The sequence below is a fragment of the Arachis ipaensis genome, chromosome B3 (assembly GCF_059453495.1).
Source record: "Arachis ipaensis isolate K30076 ecotype BB chromosome B3, ASM5945349v1, whole genome shotgun sequence".
In the NCBI taxonomy this organism is placed as follows: Eukaryota; Viridiplantae; Streptophyta; class Magnoliopsida; order Fabales; family Fabaceae; genus Arachis; species Arachis ipaensis.
Window position 1 is genome coordinate 143,754,391 of NC_142438.1, and position 25,584 is coordinate 143,779,974.

The following is a 25,584-nucleotide window of genomic DNA, read 5'->3' on the forward strand; positions in this document are numbered from 1 at the left end:
GTGTATATCATAGAGGGGAGGGTTTTGAATTTTTCTTCCTGTATAGCTGTATTTTAGAGGAGCTAAGAGTAAAAATCCCATTTTTAGAATTTCAGTGTCAAGTGTTGAGTCAGTTGAACTGTGCCCCGTCTCAGCTTCATCCCAATAGATGGGTTTCTTACGAAGCTTTAAGGTGTTGATGGAATATCTGGAAGAGAAACCTACATTGGAGCTTTTCTTTTCCCAGTTCCAGGCTAAAGGTGTCTGGAAAGGTGGTTGGATTAACCTGAATAGTTTGCCAGGTTTTGCTATTTTTAAGCTATACAAGTCTTCTTTTAAAGACTTTAAAGAAATGTATCTAAAAGTGAGAAGTGTTGAGGATGACTTTCCGTTCTACTTAGATCAGGATTTAGGGAAAAAATTTCTTTGTGGTGGTGTTCGGAACCGCAGAATATCCTCGGATTTGAAAAAATAACTCCAAGAAATGAATGTATTATTGAGTATTTGGTGGAAGTAATCGACCGAAGAAAACTGATATCGGTGTTTGATCTGCTGCAATGGGATGAAAATAGGCAGGCAGTGATAGATTATTTAGGTGAGCTTTCTAAAATATTGTTGTGTGGATAAAATTTAAACATTGTGTTCATTGTTTGAATTTATTTGCTTTCAAGAGGAAAATATCCCGGGGTATCCACGGCGACCTTAAGGGCTCAGGTGAAAAGTAAAAACCTCGAGAAGGAGGGTTCGACTTCAAAGGCGGATAAAGCTGTTGGTGCTGGTGAGGTGAATCAGCCTAAATCGAGAAGGAGAAAATTTATTTTGAAAAAGAGGAAAGCTGATGTGGTGGACTTGTCTGAGGGTTCTGAGGAAGATAAAGATGAGGTTCCAATTGAAGAGGTTCATGGTTTTTTTTAGAATCAGAAGAAATTGCATGACGTTGCTGGTCAAAGCGATGGCTCGTCTTTGTAGGGGAAGGATTATCCTTACATGGTTGTTGCCAACGAGGTTTGTCAGACCCCGGCAGATGTGAATTTGGCGGACAAGATTGGAGACGTCGCCATTGATCAATATATGCAGGTATTTGTTTGTTATTTGTTTGATTGTGGTTTATATATAGATAGACATATCTTTTATGGTTTTTGTGTTTTCGTTCAAGGTGGTTGGTCTTCGGCTAGCGAGCTTAGGGTGCAGCCAGGAAAAAGAAACATCGAAAAATTTCCAAGCAAAAGAAAGATCCTAAATTAAAAGAGGAGTTGGATTTAAAGAATGCTAGGGTAACTGAATTGGAAACCAAGGTATTTGAGATTGAGAAAGAGTTAAGACTGACAAAAGAAAATTATGCAAAGGAGGTTGAAGATATGAAGAAGAAGGAAGCCGACCCCTCTAATATGAGTACTCGAATGATTGAAGTGATAGCAAAATTGAAGGAGATGGAGAAGTGTAAGGAAGCGGAGATCCTGGATTCGTTTGTGGAAGGGTTTTAGCGATCTTCACAACAGGCAAAGTTCCTTGCTCCTGAGTTTGATTTTTCTCGGATGGATCCAAGGAAGATAATTCAAGATGGAGCTATGGTAGACGACGATGGTGCAGCTGAAGAAGAAGATGAAAATATTGAGTAATTTTTAGTTCTAAAATGTGTTTGTATATTTGTTGAACTTGGTTCTTTATTTGCTTATAGGTTGGTTTGCTCTAGATAGAGATATCGTGAACTTTATATTATTTTGATTTATAAACACAATTTGATGGTTTAGATGCGTTTGTGAAAATCATTTTTAGTTGCGGTGTGTCCGGTAAAGACGTTTGCATGATCTGTCTTGATAGTAATATGTTTAAATGTTTGTGTGTTTGCTTGACCTTAGCCAATAGTTTGTTTGATTATGATACCTTATAGTATGTTTGTTTGACCTTAGTCAATAGTTGTTTGATGCTTATATCCGATAAAGATATAATTAAGAAGATGGATTGTTGAACATAGATCGGCATATTGTAAGTTAATCGGCGAAGTCCGATTATTATGAGTAGAAGTCGGCAGGGGAACAACTTGAATTTGAAAAGAAAAAGATGCTCAAAGCAAGATAGAATAAATTAAAAATATAGGATTCCATATGTATTGATAGACCTTTGGTTACAAAGGTGCAGGTAGGCAAATCTCGTTAAAACCTCTCCAAGCAAAACTCTTTTCGGAAAAAATCTTGTGAGTAGGAGAAAGAGTACTTGCCTGACCCTGACTTTTAACTGAAATATTGTTTTAAGGAGGAAACATTCCAAGTATTGGGTAAATTTGTACCATCCAGAGATTGCAATCTATAAGCTCCATTTTCGAGGACTTCAACAACTCGGAAAGGGCCTTCCCAGTTTGCGGCGAGCTTCCCGTGTGAAGGGGGTTTTCTGACTTTTTCGGTTTGTTTGAGCACCAAGTGGTTTACCTGGAAGGACCTTGGGTGAAGTTTCTGGTTGTATCGCCGAGCTATATGATGTTGCATAGCTCGGTGTTTGATGGCTGCCGAAGTTCAAATTTCTTCAATGGTATTTAGGTCATGTTGACAAGCTGTATCTGCTATAGTATGGTTGCCATTTGAGTTCGGAATGAGACTTGGGAGATTTCGACAGGTATCATTGCGTCCGAACCATACACTAGACAGAAAGGCATTTCCTTTGTTGTTGAGTGGATGGTGGTATTGTATCCCCATATGACCTCCGGTATTAATTCGGCCTAGAGACCCTTGGCATCGTCAAGTTTTTTTTCTCAAAGCATGTAAGATAACTTTATTTGCAGCCTCGACTAAGCCATTTGTCTGCGGGTGTTCTACCGATGAAAATGTTGTCTGATTTTTAAATCCTGCAAAAAGGAGGTTAATTTATGATCGGCAAACTGGCGACCATTATCAGTGATAATGTGCCGAGGTACGCCGAATCTACAGATAATATTCTTTTATACAAAGGAAACCATTTGTTGTGATGTGATCTTTACTAGGGGCTATGCCTCTAACCATTTGGAGAAGTAATCAATTGCTACTATTAAAAATTTTACCTGCCCTATCGCTAAAGGGAAAGGACCGAGGATGTCGAGCCCCCATTGATTGAAGGGCCAACTTAAGTCGGAATTGTGAAGGATTTCAGCTGGTAGGTGTGTTATCGGACTGTGCTTTTGGCAATTGTCACAACCTTTTACCTTTGTTTTACAGTCTTTTCTGCAATGTCGGCCAATAGAAACCAGATCGGAGTATTTTTTAGGACAAACTTCGGTCTCCGAGGTGTGTCCCACATATTCCCTTGTGTGCCTCGGCAAGCGCAAGTTCGGGATCTGACCTGGAAAGACATTTAAGCAGAAGACGAGAGAATCCTTGTCTATATAGGCAATTGCTATATATTGTAAAAAATGAAGCTTGTCGGCAAAATTTCCGGGTATTTTTAATGTTGTCTAGTAATATCCCAGTCCTGAGGTAGTTTATATAGGGTGTTCGCCAATCTGCATCCTGTATAACACTTAGAATTTCGGTTAGATCTATACTTGGTTTAAGTAGTGTGAATTGGTGAAGGGAAGAAGTAGTTTTTTGTGTACTAGCGAGCTTAGATAGGATATCAACTCGGCTATTATGTTCACGAGGTATGTGTTGAATTTCAATTTTGGAGAACTTTGTAATTAAGCTCTGAATAATAGCAAGGTATTTGGATAATAAAGGATCTTTACCTGATATAAGTTATTTACCTGTTGAACGATGAGTAAGGAGTCACAGTATACGTTGAGTTCGGTAATATTTAGATCGGCGGCGAGTTTAAGACCGGCGATTAGAGCTTCATACTTAGTTTGATTGTTACTCGCTTTGAAAGAAAGGTGTAAAGATTGCTCTATGACATAACCATTGCCATCTTCAAGTAAAACCTAAACGCCACACCCATGGGGATTAGATGAGTCATCTACATACAAAGACCATTGAGTTGAATCATCAATGGAATTTGGGACTGTGAATTCGGCGATGAAATCTGCCAAATATTGATACTTTATTGGACCTCGTCCCTGGTATCTGATGTCGAATTTGGAGAGCTCAACCGACCATTTAACTAATCGGCCAGCTAATTCTGGTTTTTGGAGAACTTGTCATAAATGTTGATCTGTGCGAACATAGACGACATGGCTTTGAAAATATGACCGAAGTTGTCGGGCTGAGAACACCAAAGCTAAAGCTAGCTTCTCGATCTTAGGATAGTGAAGTTCAGCATGTTGCAGAGTCTTGCTAGTAAAATAGATCGGCTGTTGTTGTTTCTATCTCTCTGCAATAAGAACAGAGCTTATGGCCTAGTCAGTAACTGATAAATATAAGTAGAGTGGTTCCCCTTGAAGGGGTGTTTGCAAAATAGGTGGTTTTGAAAGAGTGCTTTTTATAGTTGTGAAAATATTTTCACATTCATCCGTCCATTGAAAATCTTTTTTTCTTTTTTAGCGTTTGAAAGAAACAGAAAGATTTAGAAGCTAAACAAGGTAGGAATCTAGAGAGTGCAGCAAGTCTCCCTGTTAACTGTTGGACTTCTTTAATTGTTTGCAGGCTCGCCATGTCCAATATAGCTCGGCATTTTTTTGGATTGGCTTCGATATCGCAGTTGGTGAACATAAAACCGAGGAATTTTCCTCCTTGTACACCAAAAGCACACTTCTCAGGATTGAGTCGCATATTGTATTTGCGTATTTGATTGAATATTTTTGCAAGGTCGTCAAGATGATTGTCGCCGAGCTTTGTTTTGGCGACCATGTCATCGACATAAACTTCTAGTTTTTTTCCGATCTATGCTACAAATACCTTGTTCATAAGGCGTTAATATGTTGCTCCTACATTCTTAAGTCCAAATGGCATAACTTTATAGTAGTAATTTCCATATTTAGTAATAAATGCAGTTTTACTTTGATCGGATGGATGCATTAGAATCTGGTTATAGCCAGAATATGCATCCATGAAACTCAGTGTTTGATAACCTGAAGCATTATCTACCAAGCAATCAATAGATGGTAAGGGATAGGAATCTTTTGGACATGCTTTGTTGAGATAAGTGAAATCAACACACATGTGCCATTTACCATTATATTTTTTTACCATGACGACGTTAGCCAACCAAGTTTTGAATCTAATCTCTTGTATGAAGCCGGCATTGATTAGCTTTTTAGTCTCTTCTAGAGAGGCTTGCTTTCTTTCAAGGCCTAGGTCTCACTTCTTCTATGCTATAGGTCGGACAGAGGGATCCAATGCCAGCTTATGAGAGATGACTAATGGGTCAATGCCAGGCATGTCTACAGGTGTCCATGCAAATAAGTCAGCATTCTGATGTAAGAATGTTTGAAATGAGCCTTTCTCTTCCAAGCTTAGTGTAGTTCCTACATAATTGAATTTTTCCGAGCTATCTGCAAAATAAATTTTTGTAAGTTTTCTGTTGGGGTTGGGCATTCGAGAACATCCGCCCTTGGATCAAGCTCGGCCAAAACTGGGAGTTCGTCCTTATTGCTTATGCTGTTTACTTGGGCGTTGACACTTCGGTTGGGTCTTTTTAGACTATTGTGGTAACATTGACGAGCTTCACAGACATGGCTATGAATTGTTGCGATAAGATCGTCTTGCACATGAAACTTAACACAGAGATGAATTGTGGATACTATAGCACCGAACTTATTCAAGAAAGGTCGGCCAAGGATCAAATTGTAAGGGCTAAAACATTCTACAACTAAGTATTGAATATCTAAAATTTTTTATAAAGGATGACTCTCACTAAGTGTGGTTGCAAACCACACAGATCCCAAAATTGAGACCCTTTCACCTGAAATCCGACTAGGTCTCCAGGGGAAGGTTATAGCATTAGTTTCATCTTCTAGAATGTTGAATAGAAAAGAACATCAGCACTGCTCTCCGGGTCCAGTAGTACTTTTTTAACTAAAATATCTCCTAACTGGATGGAGATTACAACAAGGTCATCTAGATTTGTTGTAGTTGTATTGAAGTTGGAGGCTTGAAATGTCATCTGAGAAAAATATGAAGGCCTTTGAGGATTGATTGGACTGGCTTCTATGGATAGCATAGCTCGGTAAGAGCGTTTTCGTGCTGAGCTTGTAGTGCCTCCACCTACAAAACCTCAAGAAATACAATTAATAACTCCTCTCGGTTGTTCAGGATGACTTGTGTTCGTCCTTTCTTTGTCTCGGTTGTGCTGTCCTACCGAGTTATGGTCGCCAGTGGAAGGAGCACGCCGTTGTATATGGCCACCGATGTATTTATTGAGATGGCCTTGCCGTGCTAGTCGCTCTAAAAGGTCTTTGGCGATGACACACTCGTCAGTAGGATGTCCATGCTTCTGGTGAAAAGTGCAATACTTTGATTTGTCTGCACCCTCGAATCTGGATAGTTGCCGGCCTTCCGTAGTGGCTTGAACAATTTGGAATTTAGGATCTCCTTAATGATGTCGTCACACTTGGTATTGAACTGAGTATAGGATTCATAACGGGGAGTAAGTTTAAAATTTTTCTTACTCTCCTGTGGTTTTTCTTTTTCTTTGTACTGGGTTTTTCTACTTTCCGGGCTTGTCGAAGTTCCTCGATATCGATCTGACCTTTCGCTTTTTCGCAAAATTCGGCCAAGACTTTTGGTTTGGCGACAGCAATAGCCTCTTGGAATTTTCCTGGTCGGAACCTGCTTTTGATAGCGTGCAGATGCACCTCGGGGTGGAGGTCGGGTATGCTCATTGCCACCTTTGTGAAACGAGTCATGTAGTCTTTAAGACTTTCATTCCGACCTTGTTTGATTGTGTTTAGGTAATCCGAATCATACAGGTAGATGGCCGAGCCAGCAAAATGCTCCTCGAAAATCTTCGCAAGTTCCTTAAAACGAAAAATAGAATCTGCAGGCAAAAAGCAAAACCAATCAAGTACAGGACCGTCTAAGTAAGATGGAAAACAACGGCATAAAACTTTATCTGATGCACCGTTTACTATCATTATGGATTTGAACTTCTTGATATATTTCTTCGGATCTCCTAACCTATTGTAGGGGATTAATGTAGTCGGTAAGGTAAACCTTATGGGAAGCTCGAAATTCATCACTTCGGCCGTGAATGGCCCAATAAAATTGTTGGGCTCAGCATTTTCATCTTTTGGCCGAGCTTCTTCATTTTGTTGAGTTCGACCTTCTTCATTCTGAGTAATTTCGGATACGTGTGTTGGGCCAGATTTGTATTCTTTTGTTCGTTCTTGACGAGCACCATTGTTTTCGATCCGAGCATTAGTTAGCTCAGCAATTTGATTTGCCATTCTTTGATTCTCTTCTGCCATGCACTGGTTGGCTTGTTGCAACTCATATACCATCCGGAGAAGCTCGGACGGTGTAGGCAGAGGGAGATCAGCCATGTGCGGATGTAGAAGCAGTGAGGCCGATGAAAAAGAAAAGAACTATGTCTTCGGCCCCACGGTGGGCGCCAATTGTTCTTGTGTACGTAACCTGGATGTAACTCGGTGTCTGAGAGTTAACACCGAGTTGTTTCCTTCAACGCCGACTATAGACTTGAAAGATCCGAGCTTGTGTCCAGAGAGATATCACGTCTTGGGAGAGTATGAACAAAGGAGGAGTGTACCTGCAAAAGACACTCCGATGCTTAAGTTACTATTGTGAATTCAATATATCTCTTGAGAATAAGATGCCATACCTTTATAGATGAGGTAAAAAGGATCAGTTACGTTTTTATTGATCGTCTGAATTGAAGAGTAGTTATTAAGTTTTAATAAGAGATATTGTCTGGTTTATTCTAGGATGTAATCCGTTGAGTATGATTGTAATGTATAACGCCGAGTTATAGTGCATAATGTCAAATTATTATATATAATGGCAAGTTATGACATCAAATTTATAACGATGGTATCAAAACATATAAATTAAACATTATAGTTATTAGAGTCACCATAGCTAGATCAGAAACTAGAAGAATCCCAGTTCAATTTTGTTGTCTTGTATACTGCGGGGTGTGATCGCCATCGGCATGTCATGATGCTCATGCATAAATGTGGAGTATGCTAGTGTTTGCTTTGCGTTTAAGCCATAATGATAATAAATACCACCAAAATGGGGTTTTGTGGACATGACGATAATAGTGCCACTATCAAAGTGATATATATCATTATAATTCGACTAAATCTAATATATATCTCGGTTGAAACGGTCAATTTATTGATATAATTCGATACGAATATAAATAGGTAACATTTTTTTTATAGCTGACGGTTATTATTTAATAATGTCTACATCAATAACCGACAATTCTAAAATGATAATATTACTAATTTTATAAAATAAACTTAAGAGAAAAGAATGAAGTATAGCCTAAACTTCCTTTTTGAGATTTCAAAAAAGAGATATTCTTGATACGTACTAAGTGTCGTATTGTCTTTTTACAGATATCCTGTGAGTATTCCAAAAAAAAACAAAAATCTAAAGTATACTACACTTTGGAGTTTGGACAGAAAGAGCAAAATGCAAATTCTATTCTCTCAAGAGGTCAGGAAATAATTTGATTGAGAAACAACGCGTAATAACAATATTTGTCTTATATTTAAGTCTAATTTTAATTATTTTTCTTTTTTTTTTTGTTTTAAATTGTTAGTCATTCAAATTTCACTTTTAAAAATTCTAAATCTATTAAAAATTAACCCTGATGATGTAGGATGAGAGATGCAATCAAGATTCGAGAGAGGTGGTGCAAAAAGAGAAAGTCTTGAGGGTAAATAATTTTATTAAAATTTATCCAGCACTTAGATAACAAAAAAAAAATGAATAATTTTATATTATTATATATAATTTTATATCATTAAAAATATTAATAATAGTTAATTAATTTACTGTCCTTATCACACTCCTCGTGAAAAAATATTAAAGTTCCTTGTGCCACTCATCATCATATCATATTATATAAACCAGGATACGGTCCTGTAGAAGATTACATACATAAATCAAATGTTTCTTCTATTCCGTGACATGACTGCAAATATGATCAAGTGATCGCCTATTTTTCTGATATTATTAAGATGTTTTAATAATTAGTGGCATATATTTTTAAAAAAGATAGGTTTTAAGAATTATATATATGATGAATGAGACCAAGATGAATTGGACTAACTAACTCTAACCCAGCCAATCTATTGTAATTTGTAAGGCTTAGTGGAATGATGATACCTTAGGTAGTATTTGAAATATGTATATATTATTGCGGTCACATGTTCAAAACGTGTAAACCCTCTTCTCCATTATTCCTTGGGCGTCTGTATGTATTGACCAAATAAATAAAACCTAAACATTATGGTCCAAATTACAAAGGTTATTACATAATCTCGTATATATGGTTAATTATTCTGACTCGAGCAACACACTGAGTGATTTGACGCCCAATTATATCGAACTTAGAGTCCATGAATTATTGAACACAGTGGCATTTGTAGTTGGGGTAATAGTGACTCTTTTGGAGCGTATGATATCAAAATCCAAATCCAGTGTGACAAAGGTTCTCAAGAACAGGGAGAAAGATATGTATGTGGTGATAGTTGTGTTAACTATATACATAGCAGATTCTCAAAATGTCTCATCAAACACAACTTGTCGGTTCTTTTCTCTCCATGATCAATGGCCCATTGAAGATTAAACTTTTTAAATTCTCCAAATTATAAACAAGATTAAACTAAATCCACCTCTTGTCCGATCCTACCAATTTTAAAATATTAAAAAATTATATATTTTATATATACTTATTTTTTGGACTTATTATAGACATAACAAAATAATAATGCATGTGCATGTAATAAGTGATGATTATGCTTATATAACATTTTCATGATGCTAATATAAAGCTATGTATCATATTATTTTTCTAATGATAATTGTCTTTTAGGATTTTTTTAATATAAATAAAATAACATAATATTTACCGAAATACATAAACATGAAAATTTTATATTTTTGTCATATATATTAATATTATTACATATATAGTTTACATGCATTAACAAGATATACATAATAAACTTTTATTATTTATCTCATTTGTAAAAGAGATAAGTAATATATTTTTGTTATTTAATTATTTAATTTTGTAGTAAGGAATAAATGTTTTTAATTTTTTTTTTCATTTGTTGGTATAAAGTGTAATTTTTTATTATATATTTTTTAATAAAATTAAGAAAAATATATAAAAAAATTAAATGATAAAAGATCACATTTAATAAATTAATTAAAATAAATTGAGAAAATTTATTAAACAAAATATGTAATGTAAGGCAAAAGTATAAATACTTCTATATTACATATATTTGGTAAATATTATATTTATTTTATTTACTTAAAAATTTCTTTTATAATCTTTGCGACATTTTATTTTAGGTGAATTCTACCCAACCCCCTCTAAAATAACATGTAAGTTACCCTTCATGATGTGTCACATTTTAATTGGTCATCACTTAACTATAGTTGGGTTATTTTATAATTTATTATTTGAGATGGGTAATTGTATAATTTCTTAAAATATTAAAATTCTACCCCATTAATTGAAGCACGTTCCCACGCAATCTCTTTCTACAGTGCATCATTTCTTAACGGGTCGTTGAATTCCCATGACTCGTAACTTCCTGTTCTTCCCAGTATAGCCAACGCGGACTTCATTGCTATCTCTTGTCCTCTCACTCAATCCCCCCCTTTTTTTTTTGGCCATAAATCACTCTTTACCAACATCAACATCATTAATGGTTAGTTCGGTTATTAAATTTTTTCATTAAAAAAATATATATTTATTTAATTACAAGATGGAATATATATTCATATTTAAAATATAATATAATAAAATAAATCTATTTAAAATACTTAAAAGTATAATTAAAATCTTGAATATATAAATATAATAATAAAATTTGTACTCTAAACAAGTAAACATATTTTTTATCATACATAAATTATTTAAAAAATAAATATATTATTAAAATTAATAATACAAATTTAAAATAATAAAATCCAATTTTTTACTGTATTTGTTATAATATTTTTATTCTTTTAATTTACAATTTATTAGTACTTTATTATTTAATTAATGATTAAACAAATTATTTTTATAAAAAATTATGTTTTGTATTATCTTATAGAAGAGACCAATATATTAGTTTAAAAAATAAAGTAAAAATGAAATTTTAAATAAAAAATATTTAATATTAAAATATTTAAATATAAAAATAATTTGTATAAATATTTAAAAAATAAATATAAAATATATGCATAAAATAAATAAAACAGATAAAATGGAAGTATTCATGAGAAATAAATAATTATTTTTGTCTCTTTTATTTATTTTAAACATGTATTTTATATTTATATCCTGAATATCTATATAATTTGCTTTTGTATTTAAAAATTTTAATATTAACTATTTTTTATTTAAAATATCATTTTTACATTAATTTTTAAATTGGTATATTGGTCTCTTCTTTAAGATTATACAAAAAATATTTCTCATGAAAATAATTTGTTTAATCATTAATTAAATAATAAAATATTAATAAATTAAAAATTAAAAGAATAAAAATACTATAAAAATTACTTGTAAGAAAGTTGAATTTTATCATTTTAAATTTGTGTTATTAATTTTAACAATTTATATTTTTTTTAAATAATTTATGTATGATAAAAGATATGTTTACCTGTTTAGAGTACAAATTTTATTATTATATTTGTATATTCCTGATTTTAGTTATACTTTTAAGTACTCTTAATAGATTTATTATATTATATTATATTATATTTTACATATGAATATATATTCCATATATTATTTTTAATGAAAAAAATTTAATAACCAAACTAACCATTAATTATATTGGTAAGGAATGATCCATGGTAAAAAAAAAAAAAAAAAAAGAGATTGAGTGAGAGGACATGAGATAGCAATGAAGTCGGTGCTGACTATACTGGAAGTCGGTGCTGACTATACTGGGAAGAACGAAGAAGTTACAAGCTATGGAAATTCAACGACTCGTTAAGGAATGATGTACTGTATAAAGAGATTGGTAGAATTTTAATATTTTAAGAAATTATACAATTACCCATCTCAAATAATAAATTACAAAATAACCCAACTATAGTTAAGTAATGACCAATTAAAATGTGACACATCATGAAAGGTAACTTACATGTTATTTTAGAGAGGGTTGGGTAGAATTCACCTTTATTTTATAGTCAATTTCATTACACTAGAGAGTCCTACAATCATCAAAAGCACTTTAAGGCATTAATCATCCTTAAAAAGTTAAAAAGCTCCGTTAAGAATATTTGGCTCCAAATTAAGTTATATTACGACCCTAATATATACCTGCCCAGATATATATAGCTAGCTAGTTAAGCCGGAGGATATACTTTTGTGTTGTGAGTTTGTAACCTTAAAAGAGGAGGAAAAAGTAAAAATAATGTTATGTATATACTAAAAATTAATTATTAATTATTATATATAAAAAGTATATTTAATATTTTATAAAAAAATTATATTATTATAAATAAATTTAATTATTATAATAAGTAAAATGTTTAATTAAAAATATAAAATAATATATATAAATATATAAAAAAGAAAGTCTAGGGGTCAGTAATTTTTTTGTTTTGTGATCAGTATTTAACTATTAAATAAAAAGTAAATGATCTCCCATCATTAAATGTAATTTCACACCATTAAAAATATTATTGATGGCTAATTGATGGTTATAAAACATAAAAGTTGCTGGCTCTCTAACATTCCTCATATATAAATATATTATATCTAATTTAATAATTAATTTTGTATGTACATATATATAATATTTTTTAAAAAAGTGAGCCCGATTTCCAAAAGTGGCTTCTAAAATAGTTGATTTGCAAAGATGGATATTCACCACCACGAGAAAATGCATTATACAATATACCCTGTCATGTCGTCAATTCATTTTGAATCTGAATGGAGAGCAAGTGGACTTGGATTTTCTCAACCACGTACTTTTTTTCTTCCATATGATTATCATAAATATTCATTGATTGGTCTTAATTGGCTTGAATGTTTGTTTCATCATTGCATTGTCATTTACTCACCAATGGATAGATACATATCATATAATCTGGTACAAGATTTGGTTAATGACGATTATTCTTATATAGATTATGTACTTAATTGGTAAAGATGGCATGCAATTTCGGAACTTTTTATTTTTAATATTGTGAAAGGAATGGTATACCTGAGTTATGAGGGTGTATGGTGATTCACTTGCGTATGATGGTTGTCCAAGAGAAATTGGACCGTCCGATTAGAAGTACTGAAAATTCTGGGTCCGATTTGTGTACTAGCAAAAAATCCTGGGTTCGATTTGTGTACTGGCAGAAAATCTTGGGTCTGATTTCAAAAAATTTTGGGTCCGATTTGTACTCTCTTTCTGCAATGAAATCGGACTCTCTGATTTGTGTACTTTTCACAATTTTAAAAAACACAAAAAATTACAATATTAAAATACACCACTCTTACTTTTATAACAAAAAAAAATTAGCCTGCAGTTTCGTGAAGTCTAAATAGTGTGTTAAAATAGAAAAAAATTGACAAAACTCGTATAAATATAAGAAAATATATCTTAATAATAATCTTCATGTATTCAAGTATCTTTAATTTTAAACTGTTTTTCAACAATTGCTTTAATTAATTATTAACTAAAAAGTGTCTTAAAACTTAAGAGCATTGGTTAAAAAAATTTAAATTAAAACAGTTTGACTCTATTTTTAATGTAATAATACATTCAATACATTAAAAAAATATAAAATCTATCTATTTTATTAAAAAATTTACTTATGTATGTTTAAAAAGTATAATTAAAATACTTATTGGCAATATTTTAAACAGATGTTGGTTAGAAAAGAGTTTTTAGAAATGAGGTACAATAAGTTGGGGATGCCATAGATTAATCGAGAAGTTAAAAAAGGTGTTAATGATCTTGCAAACAAAATTTTTTTTTCAGATTTGGGAGTAATATTCTTAGATTTTTTTTTTTTTTGAGGAAGGTTATTAGAAGATTATTAGAATATATATATTATTTTTGGTCATTAATATTTAAAAGTGTGGGTTTATATTATTAAATTACTAAACTAAAAAAAATTAAATTTAAAAAATAATAAATTTTAATAGTCCTTTAACATTTTTTTTAGTTTAACAACAATTTAAGAGAATCTTTTCCGTGGCTTATAACAGTTTTCTTGAATCATTGTATGTAGTATATTTATGCTACGATATTTATAATATTTTAAAAGTATTGTTAAAATTAAAATAACACATTTTTATTATTTTTAGCAATATTTTAAAAAATATTATTAAAAAATATATAAAAAAAATAATTTTAATTTTAATAATATTTTATAACTACCGTAATCACGAACAACATTAGAACAGCATAATTTACCAGCTTTCTTGTATTTTGTGTCTAACTTTAAAGAAAAAAAATGAAGCATAATTTGAAATAAGGATGTTTGCGGTGCAGTTTAAATTGGTTTTAAGTCGAAATCTCATTCGATTCAAATATTAATTTTACTTGTAGTATGGTTTGGATTGATTTTTTTTTTTAATTTGATCCGATCCGATCCTATTTCAAGCGGTTTGAATTGAATTGGATTTGCGGTTTTATAAATTAAAAAAAATTAAATATATATAACAAGTCTCAATATTAAATTTTAAATAACTAACAATGACATAACAAGTCTCAACAATATCTTAAAAAATTAATAATAATATAAAATAAAAATAAAATTATAAGTTAGTTAAAATAAATAAATAAATTATATTTTAAATATAAAATATTTATTAAATAATAATAATATATGAATAATATAAAAATATATAACAAATTGAATATGTTATAAGTATGATTGTAAATATAATAATAAAATGATAATATTATAAAATATTGTGCGATTTAAATTGGATTGGATCGATTATGAAAAATAGATTCAAATCCGATCCAATTTAATGATTTATAAAAAATAAAATCCAATCCAATTTAAATTAGTGTAATTTTAATCTATTTTCGGTTTGAATGGAATAGTAATTTAATTTAAACACCCCTAATTTAAAATTGTTTCTCTCACTTGTGTGATATTGCGTGTTGGATGGAGCCATTGTGTTAAAAGTCAGCGTCTTTGTCTTTTTCTCTTTTTCTTTCTCTTTAATTAAACATATTATTGTGTTATTTATTAGAGTAGTAAAGGAAGGGAACAACCAGTTTTGAACCCCCATAATCCTGTTCCTTTGCTTTTTCTGGCTTCTTAATACCCTCCAAACAACCCATTTCCTCAGCACATATCAACCCTGTAATAACCAACAGAATTCCTAGAATTGCATGCCTTATACGTCGTCATTTAATAAAGCCTAGCCCTGCCTGCAAGGCTGCAAATTAAAGCTTCCAAAAGTGTATATATATAGATGTTCCAAAACTGGACATCTACTCGTTATGGATCATTATACTCTAGGTGGAGTTATGGAGAATAATAATAATAATAACAACAAGGAGAAGTACTATCAAGGTGATTTGAGTGACATAATCCGTGCTAGTTATGGTTATTATGGGAGCTACAACTCAGCATCATCTGAAGCTTCTTACATGGTGGAAGACCCTCCTATGATGGCAAACTTTGGTGATCCTTTCTCAAACTCGGGAGGAGATCCCTTGCTACATGATATGCCCTACTTTAACACTTTATCTTTGGGACTGGAAGCTGCTACTTGTTTTGGTGGTAGCAGCAGTGGTGATGCTTGTGATGATGATGATGATGATATGAAAACGCCTTGTATCATGACTCATCATCAGATCTCTCATCCCAACCCCAATTTATTATTACCCATCTCAACGTGTCAAGATTCTTCCTCCACAATAATGACAGTTAATAATAATAGCAGTACCAAGCCTTCTTCTGCTTATTGCTTGGTGGACAACACAGGACCGGTGGTAGTGCAGATCTCAGCTCCTGTTAATAAGCGAAGGTCAGATATGATTGTTTTAAATAATTAATTTTTATCATTTTCTTTTATTTTGATTCTTTTCATGCATGATGAGAGGATGGCACTGCCCGGTTAGATAGGGTTTTTTTTTATTATTATATATACTTGTTCAAATGATGATGGCTTTTGTCCTCGTGAGATATAATTGATTAATAAATGGATTAATGAGGTTGAAGAGTTGATGATGGAGGCTTGTCATGGGGATTTAACCCACATGAAAAGTAGAAAGCTAGTAGGATATTGTGGCTGTCACTATAACAATAATCACCAACGGAACTTTCAACACTAATTAATAAGTAAGCTTATCTTTTCACACAAAACCACCTGAGAGACTCCTATTCTATCAATCACTAGCTATACTAAAGAGATATTCTCTTGTGTCTATTTGAATTAGATTTAGATTTATGAGATAACTAATCAAAAAGTAAAAAGTAGTTATTGTTGTTGTGAAACTTGTTCAGGAAAAGTCAGGCAAAGAAGTCGATTTGTATTCCAGCAGCAGCAGCACCAACCAGTAGACAAGGTGGAGAGGTAGTTCCCTCTGATCTGTGGGCTTGGAGAAAATACGGTCAAAAACCTATTAAAGGTTCTCCATATCCAAGGTAATTAACTTACAATTAAAAATCTGATCTCTCTTTAGTCAATACTTCATTATTATATAGATTTAGTTAACCACAAGTTAAGATTGTTAATAATAAAAAAAAATTTAAATACTTTATTTTATATTTATATTGAATAATGAACGAAATTTACACACCTTAAGCAAGCAATTACTTTTCGTATTGGGAGGTGTTTGGGCATTAATTTATTTTATTGTTTTTTATGTGTTGTAGGGGTTACTATAGATGCAGCAGCACAAAGGGTTGCCCTGCAAGGAAACAAGTGGAGAGGAGCAGAACAGACCCAAACATGTTGGTCATTACTTACACTTCCGAACACAACCATTCATGGCCAACTCAAAGAAACGCTTTGGCTGGTTCATCCCGATCCAATACTCATCCACCATCATCGTCCACTAAGAACACAATCACAACAACAAAGCCAGAAGAGCAACAACACAGCAACACTGACAGCAACACTGCGTTACTCGCAGTGAAGAAGGAAGACATTCATAATAATAACAAACTTGAGGACTTGTTTGCAGAATTGGGACAATTGGAACGTGATTATATATGCTGATGATCATCATCATTATTACGAGAGTGAGTGATTACACCACCAGATAGCACCTCATTATTTGAAGATAGACCAAGATATATAGGACCCTCGCAGGAGGTTATATTTCTGGATTACGCTACGTGTATACCAAAATCAGCCACTAAAGCCAGTCACTAGTATAAAATACATGCTGCAATACAAATATATTATAAAAATAAATTAAACTACACATGTATTTATACAAAAATATATTGATAACTAATTTTAGTGGCTGATTTTAATGTACAAATAGCATTTCTCTTTATATATATATATATATGATCATAACCTAAAATCAGCCACAACATCTTCCTCAGGGTTAGTTACCTTAATTAGTAATTACTCTTCCACTAAATTTCTGTATTAGGAAATAATATTACATAACAAATCACTACTAAAAGTTGTCAACGCTTATTTATCTTAGATAACTTCTAAATTTTAATTAAAAAATTGTAAAAAAATCTATATAACTTTGTTTTAAAAGTTTGTAACTTAAAAATATGTGAAATAATCTAAGTCTTTATTGTTATGCCGAAATTTCATTTTTGTATTTTTTATCTTAGTCTTTTAGATGTCATGTGGGTGAGATATGATCATGAGGTTTGAGATAATATATGGCACTTTGAATTAAGGTGGGTACTCCCATGAAGATATTATAATTGTCTTCATGTGATGATTTTTCTTTTTGACCTTTAGATGATGGAGTGTAGGGTTAGATTTTGATATGTTATAAAAGTGTTGTTTTTATTGGAAGTGTGGTCAAATCAATAAATCACACTTTTATACAAAGCATCTTCATAAAAAGATGTTTTTTGCATCTTCATTTGAGTAGCTCCCTTGAATGAATGTACATTGAGTTATTGTGATTTACGGGAAAATAAAAGAGAGGGATATAATAGTTGAGTATAGATAGTGGGGTGAAAAGTGGGGAGAATGGGAGTGCTGCATGATTGGAAGCAAGCAAGCAAACACAAAGAAGAGTCCCATATTCCTTCTTTGGAATATTGGTGGATGGGACACAAAGCTGAGCCACACAAGATTTTAACAGTTAAAACAACAATTCACTAGAGACAACCTCACAACCATTCAATAGTGCTCAATAATTATTGTGATTTTGAGTCTGACTGGTAGTAGATTGATGACAATCAATAATGCTTGGAAGAAATAAAAAGTTAATTTAAATAATCTAAAATTATCTTATTCAATATTTATTATTTATTATTAAAATAATGGTATAATTCTAAATGTAATAAATACGTAACTACGAAGGTTATGTATATAAAATATATTATATAAGATAATTTTAGATATTATCTTTTTGGGTAAAATATTATTTTGGTCTTCAATATTCGGGTCGAATCATAATTTGGTCTCTAACATTTTAAATGTCCTATTTCAGTCCAAAAAACTTTTGAACGTTCTATTTCAATTCTAAAAAAAATTAAGTGGATTTAATGCTGTTCCACTTTTAAATTTGGCATAAACAATTCGATATTAAAGAGTCAATATTATTCAACAATTTTAGTATGTAAGTAAAATCGATTTACCAACAATCGTTAATATAAAAAATTTTTCCTTTAATTTTGAAGTGCATTGATTATTGATCGTTAGGATTTGGAATTTTTACCCAAAAAAATTAAATTGAAGAAAAAAATGTTACAAGAAAGTTTTTATTATATTTTCTAACGTATAAAAAAAAAGATATGACTTAATTAGTAAAGTTATTAACGTGTACATCATTTATTTTAATTCTTAATGTCAAATTTAATAATAAGATCTTATTGAATATATTTAAAATTGTTTGGGATAGAAATAGAATGCGTAAAATGTTAAGAAGTAAATTAAAATTTGGTTCAAATATTGAAAACTAAAATAATATTTTATTATATCTTTTTAGTATTACCGGATGACAAAACCATGGAATTAAACTAGCCCTCTCATCTTTTCAAGCGTGTGAACAAGATTATTTTACCTTGTTTCCTTTATGATGCCTAAAATTCACTTGTTGGATTCAAAAATAAAAGAGTGGATCATATATTCTCTCAATTTTTTGTTAAAATGTGATTTTTTTATTATTTAATATTTTTTATATATTTTTTTTTCTCTCACTTAAAGAATATAAGATAAAAGATCATACTTTACTAAATAATTAAAAAATAATTGAAAAATTTTATTTCCAATCAACATTCTATTCTGATGTCATTCTATTTTTGGACAAATTAAACAAAAATTTTATGAGTACCAGAAAATCCTTCTTTCTATCTTCCGCGTTAAAAGTGAAAAGTAAGAAAGATGAAGGATAAGTTGAATGAGAAAATGACTGTTGTATAGCATGCCTGTATCCAACCTTATCGGTTGTCATCATCAGTAGTTTCTCTTGAGAAACAAAATCAAGCAAAGCTCGAATTGCATAGTCAGCTAGGATAAACTTCTTTATATTACAGACATACCAATAAACATCCAAGTTGAAATTAAACCTTACAGTAGTAGTGTGTATACAAGATTTTGAATTTTACTTTTTTTTTTTTGTTGACATGATCTTTTGTATTTATTATTTTGGATAAAAAAAAAAACTAAATTTCATTTATCAATAAGCATAAGTACAAACTGTAGAGTAAGACGCTCAACAATAATGTAGCAAAGATTCAAACATTTGGACCAAGCATGACACTATACTATCAACTGGGTACCAAAATATTGAAATACTCTTTCTTAGCATGTACCATAACTGCGCTATATGAAATCGGTAAAAGTGTACGAAAAGAAAGTGAAAACTCAGGTGCAGTCGACTTCACGTGAGGTTGATGGTTGAGAACCATTAGATGAAAATTTAGTCAAATCAGTCAAATTATCTAATGACTTTCAGTTATCCACTTCACGTGAAGTTCGACTGCACCTGAGTTTTCACCAGAAAAGAAATATATCAAAATAAACGTTTTACAGTTGAAAAGTTTTGTTTAAAGTTTCTAAATAATTTTTGTGATACCAACTCTTTAGTTAAAGAACTTTTTGACATACTTCGGATAACTTTGTAAACTATTTTTCAGGTATTTACATTGAATACCTAATTTGAAAATAGATTTTTAAATTAAGTAGAAGGAATAAAATTAAAAATATAAAGAGACAAGAGTTTAGAAGATGTATAGACGAGATATATATTAGTTCTGCTTTAAATACGCATCTGCATTTCTCAAAAAAATTGAGAATTTTATTAATAAAATATGAATACAACTACATTTTTTTTAAATTTTTTTAAGTTAAATCTTGACTTAATTAGAGTAGTCTGCAATTCAACTTGAAAATCTTAGATATTTTCAAGTATATATTTTCAAGATTAATTAGTATAGTGATTTGAGTTAATTGCTCACCAACTTAAAATATTAGATATTATTTTTAATTTTTCTTAAAACTAAAAAATGATTCAAATTAAATACTCACAATCTTACGAATTTTAGATTTTTTTTCAAACCTTTCGTAGGCATAAGAAATTCTCAGAACAATAATACCCTAATATTAAATCTCATATACTGAGATTCAAAACCAAACATGTCATGATATCCGATTGTAATGGATCAAAATTTTCTAAGACGAGAATTTTAGTAAATTGAGAAAGTGAGAATCTAATAATTTTTTTATTAAAGTCATTGAAACTCATACATAATAAATATTACAAATTCAATAGTAATAAAATTCTATTTTTTTATTTTATTAATTTTTTATTTAAAAAAATACTTTTTCTATTTTATTAATTTTTTACTTTAAAAAATATTTTTTCTTGTAACAACAACAACCACCGATGTTATTTAACTTTGTTAAAATTTATATTAAAGTTGTGACATGAACATAACTGATTGTATTTTGCACCCCAATATTTCATATCAATTGTTTTAATAAATTAACGTGTTAAATATTTTCTGCTTTTAATTTTCGAGGTCTTTCATGTCATTCATAATTCTGTTAACATAATTCGATAATATAATGTATGGTTTATAGAAAAAATATTATACTACTTTTACTGAAAGCTCATCCAAATTAACAATGCTGGAATGAGGTTTACATGTGATTAATAACAAAGGTAAAACCATTCTTAACCGCCAAAAAACGTGGTATTCACTATTTAAGTTAACCTGGGAAGCAAATTAAAGTGATTTTTACTTGTGAGGGTGACATCTAAATTTGGTTTGGCCCTGGGGTGGGGCGTACTGGGAGGGTGTCTAATTGTCTATACTCGTTATATCAATTTGCACGTGGCCATATAACGATATGAGAATTCACGATAGAAGTGAGAAGCAGCTCAGCATGCATGATTATTTTGAACCCACACAACCATTCTCCAAGCTTTCCAATAATATAATGGACAACCACAATAGTCAACCCACTTGACATGGATCATAACTCCCTTAACAAACAACATTTTTAAGCTTCCTTTCACGACTTTGAAAATGGATACGTACTTAATATAATATAAAAAATATATATTAAAATAAATTGAATAATATATATATATATATATATATATATATATATATATATATATATGTTATGATAGTTACGTTAGAGTGATTATACAAATATTATTAAAACTAAAATTATATTTTTTTATATTGTGGTGACATTTTTTTAAATAACATATACTTTTTAAAAAATATAGTTTAACAATAAAAAATATTATTTTAATTATATATATATATATATATATATATATCATTTTTACCAACTTGTATATACAAAAAAATACTAATCACTAAATATTTTTTATATATTAATAATATAATAAAAAAAACAAAATTCTAAGAATTAAGGATTATATATAAGCAATTTTTATACCATAATAAAAAGGTACTGTTACGGTGGGTAACCGGAGATTAGTGGGCCGGATGACGTTGGTTGACCCAAACGTGTGAGGGAGGTGGCCAGCTGGTGCACCTGAAACTCGGTGTTCCTCCGTTCGACTTGTGCGTCTGGAAGAATGGGGGGTGGTACCTGCAATGACACTCCAATGCCTAAGTTAGCAAGAGTGTGAGCAAGTTGAGAAAGTATTGGGACTTAGTGATACCTGAGGGATGTCAGGGTATTTATAGTGGTGAACCAATAACCACCGCTGAAGTAGTGCCACCTTTTTAGGTGGATAACCGTTCCCATATCTTAGGGAGGTTAAGATATGGCTCTACGAAGTGGTTAGAGAGTTTCTAGGGGCAGTTACTCATTCGAATGAGTGTTATCTGCCAGCTAACCCTCGTATCCGACTTCTTTGGAGCAGGTCGTGTTCAGTACCGACTTCTGGGGATGAAGGCTGGTACTGGGGGAGGGCCAACCCCTTTGGTTTGGGCTTCTTTGCTTGGATCCTGGGCCCTATTTATTGGGCCAGGGTATGAACAGTGCCCCTACTCGAGCCCAATTTATTTTTAAGAGTTGGGTTCGAGTATTCAACTCGGGGTCGTAGCCGATTTGTGAGAGGACCGACGTGATGGTTTGAGAACCGACGTGATTTTTCGTGACCTTTTGGTTCTGACAGTTACGTCTAATCAAGCGTCGTATCCGTTAGGGGTGTGCGTAGGGATTTAATAGCCTTGGTAACGGTGCATCCTCATTAATGATTGCCCCGATTTTACCGTTATGCCCCTAACATTCTTATAAATATTTTCCCTCTCTTTCGTTGTTTCGTTTCTGCGATCTTTCAAATTTTCCTTGCCTTCGTTCGTGCTGCGTTTTTGCGTCTTCAAAGGCTTTTTGCTTCCAACCCTTATTTCCGGATAAAGGTTAGTTCTTTAATATGCCTTTGTAGATAAATTTGATTTGTAGACTTTAGTTTCGCATCCTCCTCCCTTTAGAGACCGTGTTGGTGACATTTCTTTTCCCCTTGTAGGTTTGTTACCCCCCTTTTTTATAAAAAGAAATGGCTTCTGTAGATGCTCTCTCTCACTGGGTTGATGTCACGGTTTTAGGGGAGGAGCCCTCAGTCGATTCTGAGTTCATTACCAACCTTCGCACTCATCACAGAATTTGTACTTCTGAGGATGACGAACCAAAATACGAATTGGTAGTCCCGGGTCCTGAAGACCGGGTTTGTTTTGGAAGAGTCGATGAGGCGGCCCCTCATTTTTTCTTTATGTATGAGTGCATGATCACCCGTTTGGGTGTTTTTCTTCCTTTTTCGAATTTTGAGATGTCTGTTTTGCGTCACTGTCGAGTCGCTCCCACCCAGCTTCACCCCAACTCTTGGGGTTTTTTGAAAATTTATCAATTTGTCAGCCAGGCTTTAGAGTTCCCGACTTCTTTAAAGATTTTTTTCCATCTTTTCCATATGACAAAACCCTTCAGTGGGCTAAACAATAAACAACAGTGGGTGTCGTTCCGAGCCATACAAGGTCGGAGACTTTTTACCCTTTTTGACGAGTCCTTTCATGACTTCAAGAACTACTTTTTCAAAGTGCAAGCTGTAGAGGGTCACCACCCCTTTTTCCTGGATGATCATTCTTCTCCCCGATTTCCTTTATATTGGCTGGAGGCCTCCCCTTGCGAGAAATATGGTCTGGATGACTTAAATGAGGTAGAGGCAGCCATTGTGGGGTTCCTCCGAGAAGCGTGGGGGAGGGCCCCATACTTGGATACTAAAAAATTTCTCCAGGGGTCGCCGACCTTTGTTCAGTCACAATTAGGTAGCTTTTTGTGTTTCTTGCTTGTTTCCGACTTGCAATTTCTTTTACCGACTTTGTCTGGTTTTGGCTACCAATTTGTCTTTTGTAGAGATGGCAAAGAAAAACGCTCAAGAGTCTTACCAGAGGGTTCAAGAAGCCAAGGCAAAGTCTCGAGCCAGGTCTGGAGGTGTTAGGATGGTTGTCTCTCCTCCTCCTCCTCCTCGGAACGTTGGGACTCCTTCTCAGCCTATTGTAATTTCTTCCTCTGCTTCCTCTCTGCCACCCCCTTCCGTCCGACCTACTCCCGAACCAGAGCCAAAGAAGCGCAAGACCTTAGAGTCTGGCGCTTCTGGTGAGGCGGACGCTCTTGCGTTCGTCCGAAAGAACATCTATCCTCATGCTCGTATGAGTATGGATGATGTTTCTGTTCGGCACTACCTCACTACTGTGGTTGAGGAGAGTCTCAAGACGGCGGGGGTTTGTGGCAAACTCTTGGATATATTTGAGAAGACTCCCATCAGCTCTTTAGGGACGACCTCGAGGGTCGAGGAGCTGGAGGGTAGGCTTCGTATATATCAGGAGCATGAGAAGGAGTTGGAGGGGAAAGTCGCCAAACTGGAGGGGGAGAGGAACAGCCTCCGAGAGAAGGGGCAGAAGTTGCAAGCCCAATGCAACATGGAGGTGGAGTTGAGGAAGGCAGCGCAAGCCAGCTACAATAGTTTATTTGCTGATCTCGTGTCTGTAAAGAACGACTTACTGAACGCTCGGAAGGCCTACACCGAGTTGGAGGACTCTATTGCGGATGGTGCTGATGAGGCCTGGAGGATTTTCAAGGAACAGGTCGGAGTTATTGCTCCTGACTTGGACCTTTCTCCTTTGGACCCTGATAAGATTGTTATTGATGGTGCCATCGTGGATCCTCCTGCCCCCATAGTGGAATCTGAGTCTGATTTAAAGACTCGGGGGCAGAGGATCGTAGAGTCCCCTCCTCGCTCTAAGGACGCCCCGAGTTCTTCTACCGTTCCTCCGACTTCCTCTTCAACTCCTGCTCCTGGCGTTTCCCCTGACTCTGCTGGTGGTGATCTTCTAAAAAAGTGATTTTGGCTATTGGGGCCCGGCCTGTGGGCCCCTCTTTTTTAAACTCTTTATATTTATTTGTTGGTGTTTTGAACAATTTTTTGGCCTTTTAAGGTCGTAAACAAAACAGTAATGCCCCTTTTTAATAGGGGTTTAATTTATCGTTAGATAAATACCCTTTTTGGATAAGGGTTTTGAGTTACCTTATGCGCGCATGCTTTTCGTGGTTCCTTTGACTCTTTGATCTTTTCTGGAAAAAATCTTTTCTTTGGGATTTGCCTGCTTTTCTGAATTTCCTTGATTCTCAAGGCAGCCTTTTTCTTAGTTTTTCCTTATCTCTTTTTGTTATTCCTTGTACTCAATTTTGTTGAGTTTTTCGTGACTTAGGCTACTTTTGCGATTCATTTTAATTGTACTCGGTTTCGCATTCCGCCCTGTGAGTCGGACCGATCCCGAGTTTATCACGATCGACTTCTATAGCCTCTTTACACCGACTTGTACCTCGTCGTTTTATCCTGACGACCATCTAGGTCGGTTCATGGGATTTTTACGTTTTGTCGAGCTTAAATCGGCGCGTTTCGTAGAAAGAAAATTTAAAAGGGAATTTTGAAAGAGATATTTAAAATGAAAGAGTTCTTTA

General features: G+C 32.9%; 2 protein-coding genes across 2 annotated transcripts; both read left to right on the forward strand.

The window, feature by feature from the left end:
- Positions 1 to 15,229: 15,229 nt before the first annotated feature.
- On the forward strand, positions 15,230 to 17,766 carry LOC107634728 (putative WRKY transcription factor 14). The gene is made up of 3 exons (XM_016338151.3): positions 15,230 to 16,014; positions 16,494 to 16,634; positions 16,866 to 17,766. The coding sequence occupies exons 1-3, from the start codon at positions 15,485 to 15,487 to the stop codon at positions 17,209 to 17,211; spliced, it is 1,017 nt and encodes a 338-aa protein (XP_016193637.1). The 5' UTR covers positions 15,230 to 15,484; the 3' UTR covers positions 17,212 to 17,766.
- A 6,212-nt stretch (positions 17,767 to 23,978) lies between these two features.
- Positions 23,979 to 24,965, forward strand: LOC148572676 (uncharacterized). Its single transcript, XM_088507687.1, has one exon. The coding sequence runs from the start codon at positions 23,979 to 23,981 to the stop codon at positions 24,963 to 24,965; it is 987 nt and encodes a 328-aa protein (XP_088363813.1).
- The last annotated feature ends 619 nt before the right edge of the window (positions 24,966 to 25,584 follow it).

Bases quoted from the DNA above. Each gene is read 5' to 3' on its own strand.
- LOC107634728 (XM_016338151.3), top strand. From the start codon at position 15,485: ATGGATCATTATACTCTAGGTGGAGTTATGGAGAATAATAATAATAAT. The intron at 16,015-16,493 runs GTCAGATATGAT...AAACTTGTTCAG, and splicing joins GCTCCTGTTAATAAGCGAAG to GAAAAGTCAGGCAAAGAAGT. The intron at 16,635-16,865 runs GTAATTAACTTA...TATGTGTTGTAG, and splicing joins AAAGGTTCTCCATATCCAAG to GGGTTACTATAGATGCAGCA.
- LOC148572676 (XM_088507687.1), top strand. From the start codon at position 23,979: ATGGCAAAGAAAAACGCTCAAGAGTCTTACCAGAGGGTTCAAGAAGCC.